This window comes from Neopelma chrysocephalum, unplaced genomic scaffold, assembly GCF_003984885.1.
Source record: "Neopelma chrysocephalum unplaced genomic scaffold, ASM398488v2 Primary Assembly neopelma1_43, whole genome shotgun sequence".
NCBI lineage: Eukaryota > Metazoa > Chordata > Aves > Passeriformes > Pipridae > Neopelma > Neopelma chrysocephalum.
This window is the reverse complement of record NW_020897702.1, coordinates 18,561,739-18,574,572: the sequence shown is the minus strand read 5'-3', so window position 1 is coordinate 18,574,572 and position 12,834 is coordinate 18,561,739. Positions and strand designations below refer to the sequence as shown.

At 37.1% G+C, this 12,834-nt stretch overlaps 1 protein-coding gene across 18 annotated transcripts in view; it reads left to right on the top strand.

Annotated features, from left to right (window-relative positions):
• Nucleotides 1-12,834, top strand: part of DLG2 (discs large MAGUK scaffold protein 2) — a 1,039,246-nt gene that overhangs the window by 830,962 nt on the left and 195,450 nt on the right. For all 18 annotated transcript variants that reach the window (XM_027677513.1, XM_027677512.1, XM_027677530.1 and 15 more), the window contains one exon: nt 2,162-2,264. In XM_027677513.1, coding sequence (XP_027533314.1) covers nt 2,162-2,264 — 103 coding nt within the window. The remainder of the gene's footprint in view (nt 1-2,161; nt 2,265-12,834) is intronic.

Sequence of the window (12,834 nt, the reverse complement as noted above, 5' to 3'; positions counted from 1 at the left end):
ATATGGACAAATTATGATGTTTATTATATTATATTTGCCCTACGTTTAGAATTTCTGTGTACAGTCAACAGTTCTACAGTATCATGTAGTCTGCTGGATCAGAAACTGTGGCTTAATTGCCTGGGCTTAATATTATTGCTATCACAAATTAGTTGTTCTAAGAGTAGTGGTCTAAATGTCTTTCACATACTAGTAAGGACTAGATTTTGTCATGCAAATATGTGGGAAACTTTTTGTGATGAGGCTGGTGAGACACTGGCACAGGTTACCCAGAGTAGTGTTGGATGCCCCATGCCTGGAAACATTCAAGGTCAGATTGGTGGGGGGTCTGAGCAGCATGATTTAGTTGAACATGTCACTGCTCATACAGAGGTCCTTTAAAGAACCCAAACTATTCTATAACTCTTAGGATTCTATGGTAAATAATAATTGTGTTCCCAAAGCATCACATTTTCTTAAATTTGAAGAAAGAATCAATTTAAGATGGGCCAGTTTCTAAACGTTATGGATCAAAATGAATGTGTTCATAACAGACTTCATAGCTGTTATTTGTGAAGTTCTATGGAATCAGATTTATTTTTGTAAGCCTTAAAAAGTTGTTAAAATTTAAATAAAATAAACCCCATGTTTTCAATATGGGCTTAGCCATCTTCTGACAGTAGTTGATAAACACGAATAGTTGCAATAGCTGATATTTTGGGTCTTGTGTTTTGATGTTTTTGCCTGTTAAATCTATGGCATGGTTCTCCTTCCTTCCTTGACCTTTATTTCCTTTCTTCTTTTCTTTTCTTGAACAAACAGAAATGGATTTCTGTCCTGCTGAGCTTGTTACATGTCAAAAGTTTCCTGTTCTTCACTAAAACATTATGAAGCAGAAACCTGTAGAAGTGAGAGGAAGGACAGATAAATACATAAATAAATAAATACATAATTAAATAAAGGAAATCTCACACACTGCAGTATAGCCAGACAGTAACACTCCTACTGGAAAGCAAGATTCAAGTTATTGGAGCAGTTAATAATTCTGTATATGAATTCTGTCTCTTCCTTGGGATACTGCCGACAAAACATATAACATCACAAATACAAATCAGAGTTCGGAAACTGCCCCTGAGTTTTAGGGGTGTATTATCTACTTTGTTCAGAGACCCCTGGTGGCCTAGTGGTTAGCGTGCAGGACTTTCACTGCTGCGACCACGGGTTCAAATCCCGGTCTCCTGGCCTGATGGAGGTCGTTAGCCCTGTGTGGCCATCCATCTATGAGAAGGACACTCTAAACAAACCTACGTCCTGAGGACCTCACTGCCATTGTCCAAGCTTGCTTGGCCCCGGCAGATGAACCTTAGGATTAAAGGGTGGGCTCAGTTCAGCGCAGGCTGTGTCTCACCTAAAAAATCCATTGCGCAGGCTGGAAAGGTAAAAGACCTTTCCCCAAATCTTCGTTCGCGAAGATGGGCCATTATTATCTACTTTGTTCTACTTTGTTCCACTTCCATTGCTGATGCAGTAAAAAATTATTAGGAAAACAGAACCCTATGGAAAGATCTGTGAATGTTGAACAGGCAGTTTTGGGGAAGCTGCATCTGATAACTTTATTGCTGTCATGTGCAAGATACGGGGATATTTCTAGGCAATAGTAGGAGCAGTTGCATTAACATAAAATAGTAGATGGCGTTTTTGCTCTGAAAGTTCTCCAACTAGCAGCTTTTGTTAGACAAGCTCCATATACCTCCAGGTTTCCCTGATGCTACTGGCTGGGCTTGCAGAGTTTGGCCAAAGGAGCGGTTTCCTTGCTCGCAGTATTCTACAGTGCCCTTCAAGCACCACGGAAAATTTATCTTTTGAACTTGTATGTTAAATGATATTGATTGATGAAGAGATAACAAAAAATATTAACTCAGTAGAGCAGGAAACCCCCAAAAATAGTGGTCAGAGAATATGCATGGATAAGCATAGTCAAACTATGGTGTGTATGGTACTAGTGCATATCTTCATGGGCAGTCATAGGTAATATCCTCTCAGCGTTTGTGATTTTGTACTTTTGCTGTTGCATCTGGGCAATCTGGCCTTTACATCTGCTAGATATTTACAGAAAAACCCCACTTCTGTCTTTCTGTCTAATGTTGAACTACTCAGACCTGTTTTTTCCTTGCATCTGTAGGTGAACGGTATTGATCTTCGAGGTGCTACCCACGAGCAGGCTGCAGCTGCGCTCAAAGGAGCCGGGCAGACGGTAACAATCATAGCACAATACCAGCCAGAGGGTAAGTAAAATAATAGACTTAAAGACATATGGTAAAAGAGAAATGCTTTGAAGCCACTCATTTAACAGGATGAGGCTGTTGTAGATAGTGAGTTTCCCAGCTATCATCAGCAGTCGTCTGGAATGAAAATTAATGTGACAATTCTATCCAAAGGAAATAGAATTATTTTTGTCACAGACTTGGCTTTTAGAAGTATTTTATGCAACTATAAGAGCTATCTTTAAATGTGGATATAATAAGACAATAATCAACACTTGTTAATCATTATATTCTCGTTAGTGCTTATTTTATGTTCTCTTCTATTCTCCTCCTGGAGACAGGTAGTGCAAAAGATAGTTTAAGAAAGAACAGAAACACAAGGTAACAGGACATTAATTCTAATCTGACTGAAGCAAAAGATAAATGCTTCCTGCAGAATGTGTAGAGCTTCCCACTATTACTTGTGGATGACAGTTTCCTTGTACCTTCAGGGCAATTATATCTGGATAACAAGTACTTATTAGAGAAAATGACAGCTTTCTAAATAAAAGCATCAACAGGAAATTGAGCAAAATGTCAGTTATTTAAGGTGGGATGTATCTCATCCAAATTTTCCTGTCTAATATTTAGCTTTCCAGTGGTTGAGCTAGTTTCAGTGGGAAGAAGTAGTCACTGATTGGTTTGGAGTCCAGAATTAAAGGTCAGAACTCCTTCTTGCTGTCCATGAGAAGTGACTCAAATGACTATCTGAGGTTCTCAAGGAATTGGTGAGATGAATATTACTTTCTGATGGGAACTAAAGATGGTTTTCCTCTGCAGTCATTGTTACTTTGGAAGTCTTGCCAGATTAATTCAGCAAGTACAGGTATCTGTGAGAGACTTGCTGGCATCATGTTATCAGTTTTCAGTAAACAATTCTAGCTCAATTCACAAGTCCTGCTATGACCTGTTAACATAAGCTGTTGATTCTGCCTGATTGTGCCCAGCCTAGGACACATGTAGGTCTCAGGTGAAACAATAGCTCTAATAATATGCTCATCCAGTCAGGTTTCTTTCAGGGAAGATGAATTAGCACTGCCAGAATTTATCCAATATAATATTTTCTTTTGTTTCTCTGGATCATGATGTTAGCACACAATGAGAAAAACAGCTGCTATTTTAGTTAAATGTACAATTGTGCTTCGGATCTGGAATCGAGCATCCATTTATTAGTTTATCTGCACTTGAGTCACCAAACAGAATAAATACTAAGAAATGGACAGAGAAGAGCAAATGAAATTTAAAGTGTCTATCTTTATTTAAATAAATTGAACATATTAATACCAAAATGCTTAAGTAATAATCAGAGTTATTTCAAAGAAAAAGTATTGAAAAGCAATTCCATTACAGATAGCTATCAGCACTGGATTCTGAATGAAACCATGTTCCTATTAATTCCGGCAGTCTTGTTTGCTGTCTGGTGATTTTATACTGCAATTATCACCATGGTGTCTGAGCACTTGTAGCTATCACTGGCATTTCACAGTTGTTCTATGCCATTGTTAATACACAAAAAAGTACAGTGCTTGACAGCTTTTTCCCATTATAATTGAACTTTTAGTAGACATACTTTTACCTTACATTTTAGAAGCTTTATACTGTGTCAGATTCAGTTTTGGTGAACATGCAATTCAAATGATGCTGATGAAATCCATCAACTATTATATTGCATATTTATTCCATTTTTCCTCTGACATTCCTCCATTCACCAAAAACCCTGTTGAGGGCAGACTAGTCCCGACTGCATGACTTCTTGTTAGTGAAGCAAAGCCAGTTTTCTGTTTCAGCCAAATAGCTCAAAACACACAAAGAGACTGAAGCTTGTGAAGAACAGGGCCCAAAAGTTAGCCTTTTTATAGTAAATGATGGAATCTTTAAAGGTAGTGACAGTATACTCAGTAGTTGTCCAGCATGTGTTATCTTACTGCTGAAATATTTAATTTTAATCTGAGGTGCTGGTTAATGCAAACTGTGTAAATCAGATGTGAAATTAATATTTCTTTATTGAAAAGTCCCTAACAACAAAAAAAAAAAAGAAACAATTTCTAAACAATTATTTGAGTAACTCTCACAGAGAATTACTTAGGGATTTACAGGTCACACCAAAAGACAAACACACTCCATAAAAGGATAAATACTTTGTTTATTTTAAAGGTGTTGCAGGACTCTTTTTGTCCTTTCTTTGAAATTTATACTCAATTTTGTATTTACTGTATCTCCTCTTTTTGCATATATTGGAACATTGTCATAAAATAGAGTCTTAAAACTGTACAACTGTGCTTCCCACAGGGGCTTCTCACTTTAAAACACTTATAAAACTTATAAAGTACATAAGCAAAGTAGGCCTGTAGCTTGATTCTTCCATTTTCACGCTGGAAGGTCTGAGCTGTTGTTACTACAACTTCAGGTTTTTTGGGGACATCCAAGAATAGCCACTACAAATATTAGCAGTACATTTTTTTAATCTTTTCCAGATTATTTCCAGCCTTTAGATGTTGTTGCAAACAAAAACTTTCAATGAAACCTTTAGCTATTGATATTTCAGGTATTGAGCGATGATGACGTAAGTGCCAGTCTATACTATAAGCCAGATGATGTTTAGTAATTAAAATTGTGAGTAGAAAAAGCTTATGCTCCAATAATTTAGTTTTTATGCAATAAAGAAAAGCTTACAGCACATTTGTCTTGGCACTTTCTCCAAAAACAAATATCATGCTATGCTGTGGAAAGAAAATTAGGTGAATACTGTAGAAACAACTTTCAAAGTTTAAATGTCCCTTTCCTGTTTCTAACAGAAGTTCATCTAAACCTTCTATGATCTCCCCTTACATTTATATATAGAGACTTCACAGCAAATCTCATGAGAATGGTAACTCCTGCAAAAAAAAACTAGTGCTTGCCATCAAATAGATTTTCCCCTAGATATTATGGCCCTTCGTTTTCTCATCCTATCTGTAATACGCACATGCAGAGAAGAGCTCAGATAAGACAGAATAGCATCACATTTTTTTAAAATGCTGTCAGACCTGTGGTTGGTGATGGTGCTCAGCTGAACCATGGTGCCTGTCCCTCAGAAGAAAATAGTCTTGGTGAAAATTCTGTAAAAGAGCACAGATACTGCGAACAAAGAGAGAATAGAAGATACAAGAGGTGATTTCATGCGAAGGAGTGGAAATAAAAGGGATAGTATAAAAAAATGAAGAACCAGCTCCTCAGTTCTTTTGCTCTTCAGTCTCTGTTTTCCTCATTTACACTCACAACCTTTGTTTCCCTCATCTCTCTGAGAAATAGAAGATAAAACAGAAGTATGAAAATCCCAACAGAAATGCATATTCCATGAAAAAAATTATGAAAGGATATTAAGAAAAAGAAGAAAACAAATCACAAAAAATGAAAAAATCAGAGCTCAGCAGTATGTATTTAGGAAAAGCGGCCACAACTCTGGGCTTTTTGAGTGATTCCTTACTTTTATTTTAAAAATTGAAAAGAACCTGTGTACTGTATATTATGTACACATGTACTATGTTAATGGAGGTCAAGTAAAGTTAAGCATCATGATCTCTTAATTTTCATTGTGGATATAGTTCATATGGAGGTTTATGGATGTACTCAGTCTACACTAACTAGCCCTTGCAGGCTTCAGAAAGATAACCTTTTATATTCACGCGAAGCTCAGATCTTCTGCACATTAAATTAAATAGAATTTGAGGACCAAGAGCTACTTAGAACAGAATTAGAATAGGAACCTATCATTTATATTTAGCTTTGCACTCCAATTTTTAGTATTCTTGGAAGCATTTTAACTTTTCTTCCAGCTTAGCAACTCTCAGATCTCTTTTAAAACATGTACAGGTGTGAAGCCAGTACAAAATAAAAACGTGAGCCTGGAAAATAGTCTTAGGGTGGAACAGTGTGTCCCTATTAAAAAGTTAAGTAGAAATTAAAATGGGAATATATATATTACACAGGGAAACACATTTTACACTTCCGGGTTTTTATTCAGAACATATTTTGATTTTAATGGCAACAGTTGCAAATTATAGCTGAGCATGGAAGGAATTAAGAAAAAAAAAACATTTTGTCAGTTAAAATTAAATACATTTTTAAAGGAAAGTGAACTTTGGTTGGAATAGTGACAAGTTGTCCTGAAAGACACAGCTTCGAATTGGAGCAGACAGAATACTGAAGCTGCTAAAAAGCTTTATTTTAGTCTCAAATGTTTACGTTCCTTCCCCCCTGCAGCAGCGTGAAAGGATAAAGTGTAACCCTGAGGTTTTTGCAAAATGTTCTGTGCCAGTGGTCTGCAAGCTGAGCTGTGCTGCATTGCAGTACCTCTGCAGCTATTGCCTCGCCACAGTCCCTGGAAAATTGTTAAACTGATTAGAAGTTTCATGTGCTTTAAATCTTTCAAGTGAGCCAATTAACTAGCTCTCTAACTAGCTTGCATATAGGAAAAACATTCATTGATTAGAGTTTGATTAGTGCATCTAACACTGAAGAGGTTAAAAAGTTATTACAGTGAGAGAGTTTCTGCTTTATTGCTTTTTGAGTTAGTTGCTGCTTGGTGGCTGTGCTCTGTGCCTGTCATGAGGTGAGTAGCTGAGCTTTAGCTACAGAAAGAATATGAGAGGGAGAGACACTGTGATAGGCAGTGTCTGTCAGGCATTAGCTAAGGAAATTTTTGAAGAGCTGCACCTAAACATCTCCTGGTAGCTGTGATACTAAATTCACTCTTTAGTTCTTTTGCTCCTGAATCTGCGAGGCTCCAAAGTGCATTGGAACAGACCTAACTTTCATAAGCAGCCCCAGCTTTTATGAAAGCATAATCCTTGTCTTACACATTTGTCTGACCTGCAGATGCATGAGATCTGCTCTTTTGAAAATATCAGACAAAAAATCCAGGGGTCACTTTTGCAGGTCTCTGAAATCATAGATAATTTTTAGCTCTTTCCCCCTTTTCATTCCCTGTTCCTGCCTCAAAATACAAACACTTGTCTCCTGTTTTGGTGCAACAGTTACATAAATTCCTGATTCAGACATTTAACCTTTCCAGATGCTCTGGGGATTAGAAAGATAGAAAATATATGGAAAGAATAAATAATTGTATTTATTCATCTTTATCTAGGTTCTATTCTTTGAAATATGAACAGTCATGTTAAAGGTGCCTTTCCCCAACTGTTGAAAATCAGTGTAGCTTAATTACTTGGATAAAGTTGCATTACAGCAGTTGACTTTCATCTGGAAGCCACTGTATCCAATTGCCAAAGAATGCGAGATATTAGGGTTACATTTCATGCATGTGTATTAAAGAACATAGCATAACCTTGGAACGGCCAAGCTGGATCTGACCAAAGGCCCATATGCTGAGGATCCAGTTTCCAACAGTAGCCAGCGGATTAGGGAGAAGAGAAAGAACAGGACAACCACATAGGTGCTTGCACTATGTACTATCCTACTGACCAGGTGGGGTGAAAAATCCTCTTCTTGTCCTCAGGTGGAAAATACCACCACTGTAAAGATTAACAAAAGCAAAAAAACGTTAGAGGTATGTTTTGTAGATTTTACTGCTGAAGTTCAGTGAGCTAATTTTGTTGAGAAGCTTGGTCCATTTTTTTTAAATTAGGGAAATTGAGAAAGATGGAATAATATAAACAAGCAAGCTCAACATTATGGTAATGTATTTTTCCCCTTGTATTCAAACTTTTTTTTACTTAATACCACAAGAGAAGAAGCATCATTCCAAAACAGAGAACTTTTTATTTCAGATCCTAATTTATTGGTAACAGCTGATAATAGTTTATAATACACCAAAGTTCTCCTATGCAGGAGATAAGGACTCCTTCAAATAGCAGTATTAAAGGCTGCTTTTTTTACCCCTCTTTTTACTGTGGCATCTCCAACTCTACTGTTTCCTTACTTACCCATGAAGCTTTTTAAGGAGTTACAGAATAGTAAATTGTTTTCTCTAGCTGATGAAATGCCAGGCCTATATCTCCCATACTTGTCCTAGATCAGGTTGCTCAGAGCCCCCATCCAACCTGGCCTTGAAGGTTTCCAGGGATGACATGACAGATGATGCTGTCAAAATTAGTCTCCTTATAATTTAAACATATTTTGCTTCAACAAAAATGCCGAAATTCACTTAGCAAGAAATTGCCTCTTTTTTGCAGAGATGTCTATGTACATTAAGATGGTTAACAGGGCTGTGTGACTGCAATGCACAACTTCATGTAATGTACCAAATGATATTTGTGTGTTCAAAACTAATACCTGGCAATTAAACTAATCCTTGAGTGCTCCAGGTTATGTCAGCACTTAAAATACAGGGTTGAGGTTGGTATTTGCTGCGTTTCTTTCCGTCTAGTAAATACAACTTCGCTACCCTCAGGACAAACGCAGCAGTGCCAAGATAGCACCCACTTGTGTGGCCATGTAAGATCTTTACCTGAGGCATAGTTTTTTTGCCTCTAGTTGCTGCATAGTATTTCGAATATACTGCTTTTATTTTTACATTGTTGGAACAAAGTCTTTAAGTTTATAATCTCATTGCAAGTTTCACGCTATCTTTACTTCAAGTAAAAAGCCCTAAAGCATATTTAAAATGAAAAGGATGGTTTAAAAGTCTCCCTGATCCACTTTCAAATTATTTTCTCACATCACAGCATTTCTGTTTGCCTGAGCTGTCCTCACTATGGCTTCCACTCTTCTGCAGATTAACTCTAGTCCCCAAGTGACTCTGCCTGTGTTCATGGGCATTGCCCCAGCACAGACAGATATTCTGGGGGCTCTTCAGATGCCACAGCTGAAGAAGCACCAGGGATTACAAATGTTTTTGTAAAGTCAAGCCTTCGTAGACTTCTCCTAAGACACAAAAGGTTACATTTTAATTCTTCTGTAAATTTTAAGATCACGTTCCCCGTAGAGTTACACAGTGTAATCCATACAACATTGAGTATTTTATAAAAAGCAGAATCCTAATTTTTTTTTTTTCAAATGTCAAAAAATGTCACTATGCATGAAAAAGGTTTTGGATATATTTTCTTAATATTTTTATGCAGATTCATTTGTGGTTAATGTAGTCATCCCTGTCTGCTAGATTGTATTTGCTGTTTCCTTACAGACTCCGAGGCTTTCTCATTTCCCATTTTCATGAATGTTTCAGTTTAACTGCTTATTTTTTCATTCAGTCCTATTTGGCTCTTGTTTCTATCAACAGGCTTTAAGTTTCCTTGAACAGTATATTCTTCATTAAAGAATATACAGTTGTCAAAGTCAACTGTAGGAAACTGTGCAGGGAAGCATGATTTCCTTTGAAAATCCATCTTTTCTTCTTTTCATTTTGAATGTGAAAACATGAAGTTATGTGGTTGGGGTTTTTTTTCCTATAGTTCTTTCATTAGGTTTCATTTATAGTGCGGGTTTAGGTTTTGTTGTTCATATGCAGCCTTCTGTGCTTAGTTATGTTTATATACACACAGGAGAAGTGTATCTGTTAAATCCTCATGCTGGAGATTATGAACTACTTTTCTTTGACAATATATTAATTAAAGTTTAGTATTTTCCACTTTTTGCTCTTTTGTTAGGGTAATCGTTAGCAAGTCTTATTGAGAATTCAAATAAGGAGTTGATTTTCTTTTTGCAACAGCTGTTATGTTTGCAGCTGCTAATTTAGCTGTTATGTATGGGCTACAATTTCTTCCCACTTTTCTTCCTTGTTTTAAAGTTCACTAACATGAAATCCCTTTCCCCTGTGGTTTTGCCCTTACCTGACAGCTTTTTCAGAAAACAAGACCTTCTTTCAATGGCAGAGACATGTATGGATTTGTGTCCTGGCCTTTTTGAAGGGGCTGAGTGAGCAGTGGGGAGCCCAGGCATAATTCACTTTAGAACCAGCATGAGAGAAAATCTCGGCATTATTTCTGAACCCATTTCAGTGGTTCTTTTCTCAATCTCATTCTTCTTTCAATTTCTCATTGTGCCTTTCAGCTGGAAAAAAATGCATTTCGTGAAAATGAAGTTTTGTGTTTACTTCCAATTTTTACTTTTTAAGCAATAAATTTTAGCAATACTTTTGCTATTTTAATTCTTTCATGGTGACATCATTTCATACATCATATGACTTGAGAAGCTGGTATTTATTTCTATCTATTTATTTTAAAATGTATTCTCTTTTCCTTCTTATTGACTTTTGCACTTTGCAAAGACAAAGTTTATTAGTTGTTTTGCTTTCTAGTTACCTTCAGTGTCAGATTTTTTTTCCTTCTTTTCTTACAGTTAATATATCTGTCCTATCTCATTGCTACTGCCTGTCCTAGTCTTCATAGTATCTTACACAACTTCAACGTTAGAGACTGTTATGGTAACTAGTAACTGGCCCTGGGTGATTGGTCTATTAAAGATGCTGAAGACTCTTCACAAAAATAATTTTTATCCAAACAGTTCAAAATGTTTTATTATATTAGAATTCAGAAACCCACTAGAAACCTGCTTTTGTTAGCCTTCAGGTGAATTACTTCATATAGAGACGACTGAAAATACAAAATAGTTCATTACCCGGATGAAATTCCACAATATAGTCAATATTACCAATGTTCATGTGCTTAAACTAATAACAAAATATAGGTTCTGTACCATCCCCGTGTGTTCAGCTTATGTCCTCAGAGAATATGAATACTAAAATTTAGCCTTTCTCTGCAGTAATTTATGTAAAAATACTGAGCAAATAAAATGTTTTGGTTTGAAATTAAAAGTATATTCTGGTGCTTCCTAGAGAGCTACTCTTGAATCTGTTGAAGAGAAAAAAATTAAGTAGTCTAACTTTCAAATCTATTCTGTAGGTTCAAGGTGCATTTGCATCAGTTTAATTAAAAAGAGAAAAATTGAAGAGAGAATTTCTGATGTCATGTTCTCTGCTCGCAAAACTTCAGCAAGGGAGAAAGAGCAGCCATAGGAGATAGTGGTGAGGCTACGGCACAAGTCGCTCAGAGAATTATTGGACGCACCATCCCTGGAAGTGTTCAAGGCCAGATTGGATTGGGCCTTGGGCAGCCTGATCTAGTGGAAGGTGTCCCTGCCCATTGCAGAGGGGTTGGAACTAGACAGTCTTTAAGGTCCTTTCCAACCCAAACGTTTCTGTGATTCTGTGGCTGATACAAAGAGATGAAGGTTTCCCAAAGGATGTGGAGATTGTCGCCTGCTTCTGGAAATATCATGCTGAGGAAAGACAACAAGTCTGACAGAAAGTGACAGGTGTTATGGTAGCATTGCTAAGTATCACAGGAGACAATGGCATATCAGGGATTTTCTTGGCCCGGTGCTGTGACTGCTGTCAGCACAAAATTCTCAGCCAGTGTTAGGGACAGTCGTTCATGATTTGTATTTTAAAAGTGTATAGTTCTCGACGCATACAGGGACTTTCTTTTAATTATATTACAGAGCTAGGTAAATACAAACGAAAAAAAAGTAATTTTTTTTTTCGCTAGATGTGGCCTTTGGCTAAGCTGCTTGCCTGAGGTCTCTCAGTTGAGAGATGTAATTCTCTCTGAGGTCATTCAGCCTTTGCTTATGAGTCTCTTCTCACCAGCTATAGAGGGAACATCAATGACTAACTTAGACTGGATGGACAAAGTTAAGGCAAGGTGAATTGACCTCCTCTGGTGTCCCTGGGAAGGAGCTCCTAGAAAGTGATACGCAGATAGGAAATGTCTTTCCCCAGCTCAACGAGTGAACCACTAATGAAGCCAGAATTGTGCTCTATGTCTTTGGTTTATCACTGGCAACAGTTTCTCTCTGCAATAATTCTTGAGGCAAGTTAGTGCAGTCATTAGTTTGAGGGAGGGAGAGAAAAATGGGAAAAATCACAAACAACTTAAAGTTGTGATTCCAGTAGAAAAATAACAACACTAAGAGTTTCAAGGCAAGACAGGAAATTGCAAGATAATTATTTATTTGTAACTTGAATTCTAGATAATTGGTTGGTTGATTTGAATTTATTACCTATGGGTAAGAATGACGGCAGAGTGTGATAAATGAAACATAAAGCGTGCACTATTTAAATAGAAGAGATGGAGGGAAGATCTACACAGGTGTTTCTAAGAGCTGCTCTTGCATGCAAAGCTTTTTTAAGGATTTCACTTAGAACAGTGAATAATTGTCCTGTTCTGTGTGCCTTCTTAACTCCAATCTTTGCCTGCTGAGAGTAGTAATATGAGGGATCTTTAGTGAAAGTAAAAATACTGATTTGAGGTGCACTTAATGGATAGGTGACCATGGCATTATTAAGAACAGAAATGCTATTGAGTAGACTTGTGTGCATGCTCACATACACACATATACACGCAACCATTGGAAACTGGGGATCCACGGGGTCAGATTTTAACAGCTGCATGGGGTCCCTGAAAGAGATTTCATCACAGCTGTCATATGCCGCACATTCTCAGATTGTAGGTGCATGTGAAGGGTAAGTAAGAAGTTAAACAGCATCAGATTGCACACTAAGCTGTGCCTGAGATAAAACTATTTTTCAGCAAGTCAATTCAATGCCTCTGAAGGT